Below are 16,663 nucleotides of genomic sequence, written 5' to 3'. Positions count from 1 at the left end.
CATAAAACAAACTGCCACCAAGTTCACATTGCTTTGAAAAAACAGCATCTCAAATCCACTTTTCTTTTTTTTTTTTTTTAAGCCTCTTTTAAACAGGAGACATAGACCAAACCTTAAAAATCTTAAAGGAAAAGCCAAGAAACTAAAAAGAAGACCCTCACTATCATCCCATGTCTTTCAGTAATTAAAAAGGTATAAGTAGTAAAGAAAATGACATTCAAAATAATATAAAACCTGAAGAAGAACATAAACAAAAACTATACAGGCATGAAAAGATATTAGAATGACAGATCTGTATCTACTGACAAAAGAACCATCTGTCCTAGTGAAAAAGGTCCGTGTCACTGAACTGAAGGAAACTACGCTACTGGTGCCGTATACCGCACAAGATCCATTTAACAGCTTTGAGAGACATCAAAAGAAGGCAGTGAAGCACCTTGCTGATTAAAACTAAAACCCAGGCAGTCTGTACAGAAAGTATAAAAGCATAAGTGGAAATTACCTGAGTTGTTCTATCAGCCACATCATATAATCTTAATCCTAACTCCAGGCTATTAAAAGGCCTAGTGTATCTGCACAGAACCCTTTGGAAGAAATACTGGAACCAAATGAAAACAAGTTTTCGACCTGTTTTCACGAGAGGTTAATTCACATCCATTTCATTTTTATTCATCACAAATTTAAGGTCTGTATGTAAACAATGGCTTTTCCTAGTAAGAGGGTTATGAAAACAAATTTAAAGGGCTTAGCCAATCCTCAAGAGCTCATGTCTACACACCCACCAATTACCACTTTCTTTTGTCACGAGGGTGACGATCAAGAAAGGCTGGAAATGTATATAATATTTAGAGTTAGTGAATGAAGATTACAGGACTTTACAGATGGATTAACTGACATGACAGGGCAAGTACTTTTTTGTTTTAAGCCAACTAACAAAGAAACAAAAAAAGGCTCTGAAATCAGGTACTAAACCCTAAAGATCACAAGGGACATAAAGTGAACTGGTATTCTGACACACAGGGTCAGAAAGTCACGAAGTTACACTCTCCTGAACACTGCTGTCAGCATACCGCTGAGACCGACTCATTGCTATGTTGCCGTGCTGGTTTGACAGGATCCATTCTCTTTAAATAAAGCCTTAGCTTCTGTGGTTGTTTGAGGTTTGGGTGGCCATTCTGGATCAACCAAGAGCTCCTGCGCCAGGTGCATGTACTTTGCCTTTGGTATCTTCTTCCTACAGCCCAGGACCCAGGACAAGCAACATTTTCCCCACCGATCCACTGAGTTCTAAAAAAATAAGGAAAAAGAATACCAGTTGATGAAAGGTTTGTTGTTTTTAACAGGCTGCTAAACATGGTATACTGTCAGAAAAATAAGAGGAAATGACTTCTGAGAACCACAAACAAAAAAAATCCATGTCCAAAAGTCAGCTTTCAATCATGTTGGGACAGATTATTTTTTAGATTATATTTTTTATAAATGTAATTTACTTCATTTTATTTAGTTGTGTGTACCTATCCTCTTGTGTACCAAAAACCTTTTTTAAAGCAACACTGATTGGGGTTCTATGATTCTGTAACACAAACTGTCTAGTATGTTAAAGAATAACTTTATTCACAAAGAGAACACACTTGAATATCTAACCTTCATATTCTACGCCAAACTATCTATGGGTACTACTGCTCCTAGCAACGTAGCCACTTGATCATTTTTCGAAGAGACAGTGTAAAAATATCATTGCTGTTATTGTTAGGACCGCCTTTGAAAACTTTCAGCGTGAAGTAAATATTGCTAGGTCAAAATTAGGGTTTAGATCATGCTTAATGTCAATCACTTTTTAAAAATCACATTCTCATGAATATAAAAAAAAAATTATTTTATTTTAAATGGTGGTTGCCTTTGGTGTGCCATAATTAGAAAGGTCATAGAAAGGTATAAAGCAAGCGCTATTCCTCAGTTATCATTTCATTATAAAAAGCTCTGCTGTCACTGAAATCCTTCTGATCAATCCAGACGTTTTTAATAAACGTGACTTTAGATAAACAATTTTGAAGAAAGCAGAGCTTCTGGTTATCGTACAGAAATGTACATTCAACAGAGGGCCAGAAGGTACTCTCAGAATCTGTCTTAAACAAAACACCTATATCATGAACTATTTATGTTCACCTCTGAACAGCAGTCAATTCTTAATTATCTTGGCTGTTTCTTCTCCAAAGCAAAATTTAAACCTCGTGTTCTTTTGCCAATCAGCATACAACTAGCTCTCATCTCAATTGATGTAATCCCAGAACACGAAAGAATAGCGTAACCAAGACGAGTAGTCAAATTTTAACATCCCAAATACCTTCATGATCAAGAAAGGCAAGTTTGTCATAACAAATCTATTTTGAAACACTAAATTGGCCAACGGAGAACAGCAAAAATACTTTAAAAATATTTTCATGCCTTCATTTGGCAGGTCTCTCTAAATTTATGGAGGCGACTGTCAGGAACCCGACTACGGACTCTCCCCTCTTCTCTAAAATTACGGGGTGAGCACCAGGCAGCACCGAGAGCAAGATAGGCAGTAACTCAGTGCTTTTCACATTAAGGGTCTTCTAGTTTGTCAATGAAACACACTAAGGTGCATCGCTACCACAAATTTAAAGGCAAAAACTGTGGTTCCAAGTAAGTAATATAAGACTCGGGGTAGTGGTGGGGGATTTGAAGATTATTCACCTAGTTGCCCTCTTTATTGTCATGGCTGAAAAACAGAGTTACTACCACCACCTAAAAGAAGTCCATAAAAGTGTGTTTAACACTAGGATACAGAGGAGACTACACACAGGATTGTTCAAGTGATCCAAACTACAGACAACAGCTCCTGTCCAGTGTAAGCACATATACAACAAAACTTAATATTTACTCTGAGAGGACAGCTCACTACTCGGATCTACTTTTCCCAAACAGTGTAAATTCTTCAATCTACTTGCAGAAAAGATCACTGTTCCTAAATCAGTCTGAAAGCTGTCACTTCTTACAAGCAAGCGGTACTGTTAAAGGATCACAGAAAAAAGCTAATGTTGATCGCTGACTTTTAAAAAAAGCAGGAACTATTAATAGGCCTTGTGGGTCTGATAAGCCTGCCGGGTTGAATGATAATGCTGATAGTAAGTTGAGTTTAGGGGAGTTTGGAAAGTCACAGCCAAGTGTATTCAAATATAAAGCACACACATATATCTGAATTCACTGTTCCCTACCTGTGGAAAGTGGGGCAAGCAATAATATGAAAACTTAACTGCAAACAGAATCACGGTTGATTAGTATTCTTTTTACCTTAAAGTGCACGTTATAAAAAAAAAAAAAAAAAAACCCCTTACATTCCTGTTAAAAGAAATTACTTGTTATTATTTCAAAAACAATTTTTTTTTTTTTTTTTTTTAAGTCATGAGGAGCACAAAGGATCCCCCCTCCACCATAACTGGAAACATATTTTGTTCTGGTACCCTCACCTCCCCCCAAAATCACACACACAAAATACACTGCATACAGACACAGTTCTGTTAGTTTACAAACACACGCACAGGACACACATCCTCAAGCACAGCGTCATTCACCACACAGAAAACAGAAGGTGCCACAGGCATGCTGGAGCGACAAGGAAATCGAGGCAGAGATGATGGAGACCAGGAGAAAGGCGAGCACTGGGCTACGCGCAGGCTGCGTCACAGGCGCTGGAACGAACAGCTGGTCTCCTGAATCTAAAGCATTAAATCCCTGAGGCAGGAGAATACAGAGGCTATGGCAGCTGGATTTTTTGGTTTCCTTCTGAAAGGAATGATTCCCCAGAGAAGGGAGAGTGGCTGTCGTAGACCAGCAGAGAGACCAGAAGAGCTTTCAAAAAGATCTACGGCTAGAGTTCTCCTGCTTCTCAGACCATTTCAAGCTGTTCGTTCCAGAACCAAATGGCAGGTCACTCTTAGCAATGTCTTTTAGGTAATGGTTTCATGACAGCATGTAAAATACAAAGCCATGCTTGTGGGAAAAAGAAGTATTATAATGGTACTCTGGTTTTCATAAAGTCTTCTTCCATACCAATCCTGAGTAGAAGGCAAATATGGACAATTGTAATTAACATTCTATCTAAATAAGCTTAAATGATACTCTAAGTAGCACAAAGACTATAGTTAACACGAATTTTTCCCCAAAGAGGAAAACAGAATCAGGCACAAGTCGTCAGGCGGTATAAAATTACAGGATAGCGTGCAGAAGAAGTACTAGCTTCACTCACACGCTTGGGAATAAAGTCAAAATCAGTGACCCTAGTTCCACGTCTACTACGAAGTGGTCCTAGTTTACGAAACACAAACCCGAAACCCGCCACCACGGCTACACGAGTCGGACACGACTCGATGGCGATGGGTTTAGGTCTAGGGTGCAGTTTAAGACATTTTTATGCGTATCCCTGCTTGAAAAATCACTGATCTCAAGCCTCTTTTTTTTTTTTCTGTCCTGGGGCTGCTAAAAATATTATAGGAGAAAATATACCGCAACATAAAAGCTTTAGCTCTTATCATCCGCAAATGGTTTAACCCATTTTCAATCCGATTCAACGGGCATTTACTGAGGCTACCCAGCCAACAATTAGAACCATCAGCACGGGAAATAAGTTACTCTTATGTAAAACCCTACTGCCTGTAACAGAATTAGGTTAGCTGCACGAATGTCCAGCAGACCAAGGAGAACATGTTTAAAATGTCTACTACTAAATAAATGACACCTAACAGTTGATCTGGTCTTCACCGACAGATGGAGCTTTTGTGGTATCACAGTTTCTGAATTCCAGTTCTAATACTGCTTCTTCATCTGTGAAAAGTGGCGCCAACAGAGAGACTCGATATATTCCTACCTCTTCAGGCTACTGTAACAATTAGAGCAGACATACACAGAATGCCTCACACAGCGTCTCCCACGCAGTAGGTATGGCTCACAGTAGCTGCTGTTTGTCTCCACACTGGAATCTGATTGTTATGTGAGCTGACATCCCCATGGTCCCATAAATGATGTGAGGAAATGTGGCATAATGGAAACAACACTGCCCTTGAAACCAGAAACCCTGGGTTCAACTCCCACCTGTGCCATTCACTAGGTGCATAACTTGACAAGACAAAGGAGTGCTCTGTTTCTTTAACTTTTTTTAAAACAAAGTTAGAAATATCTTAAGACTGAGAGGATCCTGGAGGTGCTATATGTAAAATCATCTATAAACTAGAACATTTCACAATTCTAAGGTTATTATGCTATTACAGAGTTTGGTTAAAATTTTTTTCTTCCTTCAAAAAACAATTTTCTTTTGAAGTGTGGTTTAAAATGGAGAAAGCAAGGTCATCTTAGCTAATCACTGCCCATCCAGTGATATGAATACATATGGTGCACAGTGCCTTGTGAACCACAGATATTGTGGACATGGTTACTAGATTTCCAGGTGATGTCCTTGACTTCCCAACTCAACTGTCTAAGGCCTGAAGCCTTGGTCCAATTTCAACCCAACTGAATGGCCCCTAGGCCTACAAGGAAGGAAGAAGACACAGGGCTTTTCATCCCTAGTATCAACATAAATGGTTGGGAGTTGCAGTCTGAGAAGACCTAATGGGTTTAGTGGAACAGGAGAGTACAGAGTGGGCAGATGGGGGGGGGGGGCCGGGATGGAACAGTGAATCATAACAGCCAGAGAAATCCCAGGAGCAGCAAGCTACTCTCACCTTTGCTTTCTTTCTCACCTCCGACAGGTTTTCTCAATCTCAGCACTGTTGACATTTTGGCCTGAAAAACTGTTTACTGTGTGAGTTTTAGCAGCATCCTTGACCTCTTCCAACCAGATGCCAGCAGCAAACCCCCTTCCCCAGCTGTGACAACCAAAAATGTCCCCAGACATGACCAAATGTCCTCTGGGGGAGAAATCACCCTCAATGGAGAGCCACAGCTTTATGGTAATATCACTAACTGACTGGCTCTTGAAGGGCACAGATATGAACAGCGAAACCACGCTACACATACAAATGTCCAAAGATGAAAGTACAGCACTCTGTGCTAAAAGGTTATTTATATTCTCTAAAGCCAGCCATTTAAAAAATGCTGCTTTCTTGATCATGACCACAGGAATGGAAGGCTAAAATTCTTGTCTACTCAGTGATTCTTAGACTCAATCAGTATATGAGCTGCCGCAGCCTACACACTCTAGACTACTCCCTACCGTCACCATCCCCTGAACACTTCAGAGGTAAGACTTCACGAGTCACACTACTCTTAAAAATAAGGGGGACAAATACTTATCAATAAAGTTCTTAAAAAACAGAGATCTTAGAAATCATAGAATTAGCTGTGGTTTAATTTGGTTGAAAAGCAAGGGGAGCGACTTCAAATATTTTAAAGGAGCCCTACAGTATTCACGTTTGAGTAAACCAGGGTGTAAGTCCTCTTCAGAACATGGATCTCCTGTTTTAATCAACAGAGATCTCTTTAGAGAAGCTGAAAACTCAGTTTAGATATTTTCCTCAGCTTGGGGCTTGCCAATGCAAATACTTAATTTGACAATTAATGATATCAGCCAAAATTAACCCCCTGAAGCAATTTAGTGAAGTAACCAAAAGGAAAAAAAACGTAGACAGGGAAGAAAATTGGCTAAAGGACTTGAGATTTGGTCATACTCACTACTAGTAGCAACTGGACATTACACTGCTTTGAGAAGAGGAAATTGAGGCTGATTCCAGACTCATTCCATCACTATAAAAATATCCCCCTTCGTCATAAAACAGTAGAGAAAAGAAATGGTTCGCTGTAGGGCCTCTTATAAAACAATCCTGTGACTTTATGCAGGGGCATCAAGCCTGCTGAATTACCAACATAAAGCTTGGGAAGTTGTCCCTCGTTAAGAAGGCTACAAATAAAAAACTGAGTAACCCAACTCAGGAATGCCAGAGAATCCAATTTCTCAAACAGTGCAAGCTTCCTTGTGGCTTAAGGATGAACGAAAGATTGAAAACTCACATTTGTAAAGTCCACTGCCCACTAACAAACAGCACGTTCTCTACACCCAACCAAGCTGGCTCATGGATCTTTGACTTAAGGACATTAGTTTAAAAAATAAGTCTATAAAATAAACTTGTATTTTCTACTGAGAGCTATACTTCAACATCCTAATACTAGGAAATGTGTTTTAGTAATGTTTCTCTTCTCTTTCTGTAACCACAAAGCTAGTGATAACTTTCAAATAATAGGGTACAAATACCCAAAAAGTACTAAGTCCTGGTTTATATGAAAATGAGCACTGTCTCTGAAATTTTTTCTGAACCATGAGAGACGTCAATTGAGGTAAGCCAAAAAGTCAGGCAAAATAATTGACAAGAAATCAGAAACAATTCCTCAAAATGTGTCTCTGAGCTCTGATCCAAGAAGAAACTATTCCCATCTCAAAGCTTTGTTTTCCTGAGTCTCATTTAGCTTCTACTGGGACCCATCAAAACTCAAAACGTAATATTTAAAGCAGACAGAAATGGAAAAATTAATTCTCACCTTTGAGGATAAAACTAAGACCTTTATATACACATAGAAGATTAGGATTGGGATGGAAAAGAGATTTATGAAATTTCTAGTCCTGAGAAGTCTGTGAACAAATGTTGGTCATGCATTTTCCAGGACTTCTTAGAAGAAATGAAATGCAAGGCATGGGAAAAAAATGTGGAAGCAATACACAACAGAACACTGCGCTACGTAACGCAGAGTACCCGACTAAAACAGCCTGCATATACGCAAAGAATTCATAGTAAGTGCTGATTTCCAACCTGTGGTGGCTGTGTGGTGGTGAAGCGAGATTCTCCTTGTTTGTCTCGACTGAACACAACTTTCCAAAGGACCATGTCAAGGAAGACGTTCTGAGAGATATTCCAGTGAGTTAAGAATTAAAAAGGACTAAGTCATTCTTTATTAACGCGCACATTTAAAAAGGCTCACACAATGCTGCATCATCATCATATAGGTGAAAAACATGATTTTGGTTTTCACACAGAGAATCTCAATTAATACAGCTACAGGGTAACGAGTAACAACAGGACTTAGTAACAAATATAAATCATCGTAAAAATCCTGAAGTGGAACTTCTAAATTTTCCACAAAATACAGCTTTTGTAAGAATCCTCAGGTATTTCCCATGTTAAAACAATGCTTATAATATGAAGTCTTTTTCTTAACACTAAGTTATTTTCATGACGTTAATATTTATCTAGAAAATGAGTATGATTTCACCAGTGCTCAGTATAAATAAATCTTTTCATCGTTAAGAGTAACTTAAGGGATCATGAAAGAAGTCCCTAAAAATCTGGTTTTAAAAAAACTTCATCTTAGTAAATAACATTTGAATGAAAAATAAATGTAGACTGCAGAAAAAGGAAAATGTTCAGAATATGACATATTGGGTGTACTTTCTAATGTCCAAAGACACCTTCCACTGGGCAATTTAAGAAGGGTGGTGTCATAATATCCATACTGCCCACTGTAACCTAAATTTAAATACCAAGTCATCTTTTAAAAGAATAACTGAAATTAAGCATAATTTCTAAGTAAAAAACTATTGTTAATGAAGTACACATATTTCCCCATAAGTTACCTTCATTTTAATTCAAAAGCCTACCCCATGGAACCCCTAAGTTAAAAATCACAACTGTATCTCCCTCTTCCATTTCACTGATGTAGAAGTGAATTATAATAGTTCTGTGAGCAGATAAAAGCTTATTAATAAGCAGTAAATGAGAACTTGCCAGCTCCTTTTAGGGAAGCTGACCCAAAGGCAATCCAAACGGGAGAGTCACTATACAATATACTATGGAGTATACAATATACTATGGAGTATACAATATACTACGGAGTATGCAATACCTCTAGAGGTTATCCCAAAGTCAATACGAGGAGGAAGTTCAGGAACTAATACTGAGATTAGGTTAGTCCATAACGATCATTCTTTATACTTTCAATACTCTTATTATCATTAAAATCAAAACTAAACCCATTGCTGATTCCGACTCATTAGCTACCCTACAGGACAGAGCAGAACTGCCCCATAGAGTTTCCAAGGCTATAATTTTAACGGAAGCAGACTGCCACATCTTCCTCCCAGGGAGCAGCTGGTGGCTTCGAACCACCAACCTTTCAGTTAGCAGCTTAACCACTGCATCACCAAGGCTCCTTTTTCTTATTAGTATTCATTAATCACTCCTTCCTTAAACGGGAGATTTTGCTGTATATCACAGGACATAGGCTCTGATTTCAGGGCATGTTTTCACCAATGTATGGGCCCCTTAGGCACCAAGTTTCTCTTTTCTCCTCTGATCACTATTTTTTGCCATCTCACTGCTTATTATCTCCCAGCTGCAGGAGTGCAGCTAAGTCATACCTTCGTCAGTTCATGAAAAAGTCACACCCTTTCATATAACTACTTATCAGCTAAATGAATTTGGCTAAAATGAAAATGAGACTCTTTGTGGGTTTGCATAATATTACCTGACCTGTTCCCCAATTACCATTAAGTTGCTGAGAATCCCAAAGCAGCAAGGTAGTCATCCAAGAGTCTGAAGTGCTTACCTCCATCAGGAAAGACACAAGGGCATTGGCAACAACAATGAGAAGCATATTTACACGCCACTGATTTGGTACACACACTATCTGCAGGACAAAATTTTTAAAGTTAAAATTGTAGTATTATAATATGTAGTTGATATTGTAGCATTGCACCATAATATCCAAATTTATGGCATTTCTACTACGTACCAAGCACCTTCGCATAACAAACTAGCCACTTACTCCTCACAATAATGCCACAGGGTATGTGCTATGTTCATTATTCAGATGGTAAAATTCAAAGTTTAAGTAACACAAAGTTAAAAAAAAAATATATATATATATATATATATATATGAAGTGACTAAGCTTAGAGCCAAATCCTATTTACTCAGACTTGAAAGCCCATGCTCTATTAGATCACGGATATCTTAACATGTCCCAATGTTTAAAATCAAATTCTATTTTTAAACAATGAGGTAGGTATACAGTAAACCTGCAAAAGCTGGAACCTCTGTAAGGTGGAAACCGGTCAGAGAAGGAAAACAGATATTTTCCACTAAAACGAGTGACAGAAAAGTGGTAAGACTGCACCATGTCAAAGGTGGAAAACTTGCAAGACCTGGAAAAACGAGGGGGTCCTGTCGAGTTCCAGCTCTCACAGGTTTCACTGTCAATCAAAATTCTACATTATAATAAAAAAAATTCATAAAAAGAACTACACAGATCCATTTAAGAAATACAATCTGTTTATCTGAAAATCTATGACTAACTTCTAAGGCTTAAAGAAAAAAAAAAATCTCATTCATGCATTCAGCTGTTTAATCAGCAAATATCCAAGTACCTACGATCCTATGTTAGGTGTAGGGGCGTGACATGACCTAAGATGTTTTAGGAAAAAACACTGTAACGCCAGTAAGAAGGGGCAAAGACTGCTATAGTGATCCAGGCAAGAGAGGATGGTAGCCTTAACCTAGGGTGGTGGCAAATGGCACTGGGGTAAAGACAGAAATAGATTCAGAATAAAAAAAAAGGAAAGACCTACAATTGACTGGCTATGAGAAGAGAAGAAAAAGACAAGAAAGATGCACACGTACACACACAGAGAGATAGTAGGGGTTAAGAGCATAGTTGCTAACCAAACAGGTTGGCAGTTCGAATCTACCAGCTGCTTCTTGCAAACCCTATGGGGAAGTTCTACTCTGTCCTATAGAGTCGCGATGAGTCAGAATTGACTTGATGGCAATGGATTTTTTTGGTTTTGGATAAATGGTGATACCAAGAAACAGAGAAGAAGCAGGGTGGAGGGAAAACATGCTGAGCTTGGTTTTGGACAAGCTGAATTGAGAGAACTGTTGGGGGACCACTTAGTAATATTTAATAGTCAGTGGGTCTGCAGGTTTAAAACTGAGCGGTGAGAGCTAGGCTGAGGGTATAAAATTGGGAGGCTTCAACACTTAGGTGACAATTGAAGCCATGCAGTCACCCATATAGTGTGTAGCGTGAGAAGAGAGATAAGGACAGAAAGTGAGGTGCACTAACATTTAAAGAACAGCCAGAGGAAGTGGAACCACAATGATGAGTGAGGAGTCACTGAGATAGCAAAAAAACAGAAAAGAGCAAAGCATCACAAAATACAAGGGAGAGTGTCTCGAGAATGACTGCTGAAGAGTCAAGGAAAATGGAAAAAAATAAAAATAAGGAGACAAGCCCATTGGATTTAACAACAAGAAAACTGTTAATGCCCCTCGCAAGGGCAGTTTCAGTCGGGTGGCAGGGGTGGAAGCCAGGCTGGTTGAAGCGTGTATGAGCGGTGAACTGAGTATAGAACTCTTTACAGAAGTTCGGCTGTGAAGTGGAAAAAGCATGTGGCTTGGGAGAAACATGAATGCGTTTTGTTTGTTTTCTTTTTTTTGCTGAAAGGGCTTATCTAAGCCCCTCATCCTGTGGGGAGCCAGGCACACTCACACAGTGCTGGTAAGACTATAAACTGGTAGCCTTTTCAACATTGTTATATATTATTTATGAAAATTAAAATTTTAGAAATCCTTTGACCAAGCCAACTCTACTTCTGAACATTTATCCTATAAAGATACACTTTTCTTTAATGATGTATACAAGGATTTGCAATACAGAATAGTTTACAATAGCAAAACATTGGAAGCGACCTAAAAATCCACCAAAAGAGGGCTGGTTGGTTAAATAAACCATGGAAAAATTCACACAATGGAACACTTATTCCATGAGGCCTGTGTAACTTTGATATCTAAACCTGTTGATGACATACAAGAAAGGAAAATTAAAAGTCAGATTTCAGTCATGTAGCTAGAGGCAAAAATCCTTAACAAAATCAGAGCAAACCAAAGCCAGAGAGTATAAAAAACAATTCATCACAACCATGTTGGATTAATTCCAGGAATCCAACATTAGTGCAATATTTGACTGTCAACTGCAACTCACCACGTTCATCAAGGAGGAAAACGGTGTGATCATTTCAACAGATGCAGAAGAAGTATTACATAAAATTGAATACCCATTCACGTTAACAACACCATAGAAGGAAGATTCCTTAACTTGACCAGGGGGAAAAATGTACCAGAAACCTAGAGCAAATATCGTATCAATGATGAAATATGGGAAGCACTCCCTTCAGAGTCAGGACCAAGACAAGGATTATCTGCTACAACTACAACCAACATATTAAGATATGAAAAACAAATAGACGGAATAAGGACTGAAATGTCAGGAAAAAGGTGTACAATTATTCATAAATGATGACTGTCTATACAGAAAGCTCTAGAAAATCTACAATTGTGAGAATAAAGTCTGACACGACTGACAGAGACAAGATGAATATCCAAATAACTGCATTTCTATACCCCAGCAGAAAAGACTTAGAAAATGGAATTTCAAGTAGATACCATTTATCAAAGGAACAAAACCCAAAGACTCCTAGGAATAAATCTCACAAGAACTGTGTAAAAACTTTTAAGGAGAAAAGTGTCAAACTCTTCTGAAGGATATTCAAGAAGACTGAAAGAAATAGAAAGACATATTGTTCATGAAAAGGAAGACTAAATCGATTATTCCCCAAATTTATTTGTAAACTCAGTGTAATTCTAATAAAAATCCCAAGAGGGTTTTTCCTGGTTTTTGACAAGTTCAATTTAAAATTTATATGGAAGACGAAAGGCTCAAGAATAGCCAAAAAGATCATGATGAGCAGACTGGGAGGTAGGGGCCCAGTCCAACAATATGTCAAGACTGCTTATGAAGTCACAGTAATCTGACCACTGTGGTACTGGCACAGAGAAAGGTAAAGAGAACTAAAGCCCCCAAACAGGCTTACAGTCACTTATACAGAAAGATATCACAGAGGTTATCGCTAAAGATCAGTGGGAAAGAGGCTCTATTCAGTAAGTACTGTTGAAACAAATAGGTATTCATACAGAAAATAAATAATAAAAAAAAAGGATCCCAATCTCAAAAGCTATACATAAAATTAATTCCAGATGGATTAAAGACTAAATATGGACGAGGAATATCTTTATAACCTTGAGATAGATGAGCCTACCAAACTAAGACACAAAAAGCACTAAACATAAAGGGAAAAAAAACCCTGTTAAATCTGACTACTATAAAATTACAAATTTGATTAAAAAAAAAAAAGGATATTATAAACAAATTAAAAAGACAAGCCACAAAGTGGGAGAAGATATTTATCACATATACGGCCAAATATGTTAGTAACTCCTAAGAAAAAACAGTATCCTAGTACAAAAACTGTGCAAAACGCATGAATAGGCAGTGCACAGAGGAAATAAAAATGGTGAACAAACTGCTCAACTTCTGGCCCAAATGGTGGCTTAGTCAGACACACCACTTTGATTCTCTACAGCAAAGACCCCAGAAATGAAGTCAAACAGATATAGATGACAATCCTGGAACCCAGAGCATCAAATGAAAGGATAAAGAACTGACTAAAAACAACAAATGAGAAGATGAGGTGGTGGGGCCCCGCCAGCAAGGTGCCAATTACTGCCTGCAGTCAACAGGAAGACCCCAGGCACTGTTCCCAGTGAAAGGAGCACACTCCCCCTCCTCCTCTTCCCCCTCCTGGTGATTAGCGGCACAACCCCTCCCATCCCTATAGCCCTAACTGCTGCGGAACATGGTATGAGCCCCCTTCCACTCCTCCAGGCCCAGCTACCACCCTACCCTCTGCACCAACCACCATCCCCCAGCCTGACAACCCCACCAAGTGGTGCCGGCCACTCACCTGGCCCCTCCCGACCACCCAGTTGAACTCCCTCCCCACTTCTGGCAACAGGCAGCAGCCATGTGGCCACATATGAGCCTGTGCATTTCTCCCGTCCCCTTCCTCCACCCAGCAAGAGGCAAAATGACCGTACCCACACCTACCCATCACTTGCCCTCCTTTTCTATCTCTCACCCAGTGACGGGCGGCAACCGCACACACGCAAATGCGCATGCCTGTGCACCACCACCTGGCCTGGTGAGAGGTGGTAGCAGCACGGCCTCACATGCGCCTGCCTGCCCATTCCTCCCACTCCCCACGAGGGACAGAGAATGTGTGACAGCACACACGCCAGTGTCCCACTCACACTTCCCCACTGTGTCAGGCGGCAGAAGTGTAACTGAGCGCACACCCATTCCATTCACTCCCCCCATGTGTCAGGAGGCAGTGACCATGCCCCCATTAGCCAGCCCCATCTGTCACATCACCCACTCAGCGAGTGCCACTGCCCGCTCCTGCACCACTGGACAGACAGCAGCCGACACACCCACCCAACCTGCCCTCAGCCACCCCACGAGATCAGTGAACAGAGACCCTCACTCACACACCCATCCAGACCCTCGCTCACTCATCCAGTCAGACCCTCACTTGCACACCCAGTCAGACCCTCACTCTCACACCCAGCCAGATCCTCGCTCACACACCCAGCCAGACCATCCCTCACATACTCAGCTGCTACCCCACCCACCCACAGACAGGTAGTGAGCATGCCAGTGCAGCCAGAGTAGTGACCAGAGTAGAATGCCCACCTCACCTACCTAGATACGTCAAAGCAAACCATAACAAAAAATCAAGACACAGCACACAAACGTACAATTAATAAATATAATAACACCTCAATACCTCGGAAACGAAAGGCAATACCAAATCACCTAAAGAAGCAGGACAACATGGCTCCAGCAAGTAACTAAAACAAAGAGCCAGGAAACCTCCCTGAGGAAGAAATGGTAACGAACTACCTGATAAGGAATTCAAAAGACTTATATATGGGGCCCTCCAAGATATCAACAAAAGGATCAAGGAAAACACAGACAAAACTCCAGAAGAATTCGAGATAACAATACGAGAACAAAAAGACAAATGAAAGAGACAATAAGAAACCATATAAAAACAGCAATTAGAAATCAGAAAATTAACACTAAAATTTCAGAAATAGATAATGCACTGGAAAGAGAAAGGAGTAGAAATGAATCTATGTAAGACAGAACAGTGAAGTAGAGAACAAATCCCTTGATACCAACCTGTTAGAGGAATGATCAGAAAGAATGAAGAAAAATTAAGAAAGCTTAGGAGTTATGTGGAATGCTATCAAGAGGAATAATTTGTGTGATCAGAATCAGAACCGAAAGAGACAAAAAAAAAAAAAAAAAAAGGCAGAGAAAACTTTTGAAGGTTTGCTGGCAGAAAAATTCTCAAACATCATGAAAAACGAGAAGATATCCATCAAAGAAGCTCAAATAGGACAGATCCCAAAAGAAAATCACTAAGATATATCATAATCAAACCTTCCAAAACCCAAAGACAAAGAAAGAATCCCGAAAGCAGCTCGGGAAGAATGAAATATTACCTACAAAGGGGAACCAATAAGACTAAGCTCTGATTTCTCAGCAAAAACCATGCAGGCAAGGAAGCAATGAGATGACATACATAAAACCCTGAAAGAAAAAAATTGCCAACCAAGAATTATATATCCAGCAAAATCGTCCCTCAAATATGATGGCAAAATTAGGACATTCTGTCTATCTGAATAGAAAGAAATTAGGGGGTTTTGTAAAAACCAGACTAACCTTTTAAGAAATACTAAAGGGAGTCCTTCAGACAGAGAACTAAGAACATCAAACAACAACCTGAGATTAAGACACATGATAACATTACCCAGAAGCCAGCCCATATAAAAGATTTTCAAAGATAAAATAAAGCTACAAGACTGAAAACAGGGAACCAGAGACGACAATCTGTAAACTGTGACAACTTCAAAACAGAAAGAGTAAATAAATCATATAGTTACAGAACTTCCCTATGGAGAGGAAGTCAAGGTGATATAGAGAAAGAACAGGCTGTCTTAAACTTAGGAAAGTAAAAGTAAATTTTAGGGTAATTGCAAAGAAAATTAAAAAACCTTCTCACCAAAATAAAAAAAGAAAATCAAAAAGACCCAGTAAACACAAAATCAACAGCAATGAAGAAAATTAAAAAGAAAATCCATAAAGAAAAAGCACTCTGCACAGAAGAGTATATGGAACAAAGAAATCATAAGTACCACAGAAAGAAGCAAAACGAAATGACAGCAGCAAATGCAAACCTATCAATAATTACACTGAATGTAAATGGATTAAATGTACCAGTCAAGGGACAGAGAGTGGCAGAATGGATAAGAGAACATGACTCATCAATACGCTGCCTACAAGAAACACACCTTAGACACAAAGATAAAAATAAGCTAAAAATCAAAGGATGGAAAAAAGTGTATCAAGCAAGTGGTAACCAAAAAAGAGCAGAAGTGGCAATCTTAATCTGTCTGATAAACAACAGAAGCATCAACAAGACTAGGAGTTGGTTCTTTAAAAGGTTTAATAAAATCAACAAACCACTGGCCAAACTGACAAAGGAAAGAAGAAGATGCAAAGTTAGCACAAATAAGAAATGAGATGGGACTACAGGTGCAGCTCATATAGCGTGCACAAGGGATATAGTCAGGGAAACCTCTCAGACATAACCAAACACCTCACGGGATGAAGTTCCTAGGCTAGAAGACAA

The 16,663-nt window shown here is 39.3% G+C and overlaps 1 protein-coding gene across 12 annotated transcripts in view; it reads right to left on the bottom strand.

Moving 5' to 3' along the window:
- Positions 1 to 59: 59 nt before the first annotated feature.
- ATP13A3 (ATPase 13A3) overlaps positions 60 to 16,663 on the bottom strand; it is a 96,491-nt gene continuing 79,887 nt past the window's right edge. For 11 of the 12 annotated variants that reach the window (XM_023551634.2, XM_064270723.1, XM_064270616.1 and 8 more), the window contains 3 exons: positions 9,613 to 9,693; positions 7,821 to 7,910; positions 60 to 1,287 (listed from right to left, as the gene is read on the bottom strand). In XM_023551634.2, the coding sequence (XP_023407402.2) occupies positions 1,090 to 1,287; positions 7,821 to 7,910; positions 9,613 to 9,693 (369 nt within the window). In that variant the 3' untranslated portion in view covers positions 60 to 1,089. The remainder of the gene's footprint in view (positions 1,288 to 7,820; positions 7,911 to 9,612; positions 9,694 to 16,663) is intronic. The other variant, XM_023551638.2, reaches the window with a different exon arrangement.

The sequence above is a fragment of the Loxodonta africana genome, chromosome 1 (genome assembly GCF_030014295.1).
Source record: "Loxodonta africana isolate mLoxAfr1 chromosome 1, mLoxAfr1.hap2, whole genome shotgun sequence".
Classification (NCBI taxonomy): domain Eukaryota; kingdom Metazoa; phylum Chordata; class Mammalia; order Proboscidea; family Elephantidae; genus Loxodonta; species Loxodonta africana.
Note: the sequence above shows the minus strand (reverse complement) of the source record. Positions and strands in the feature narration are given on the sequence as shown.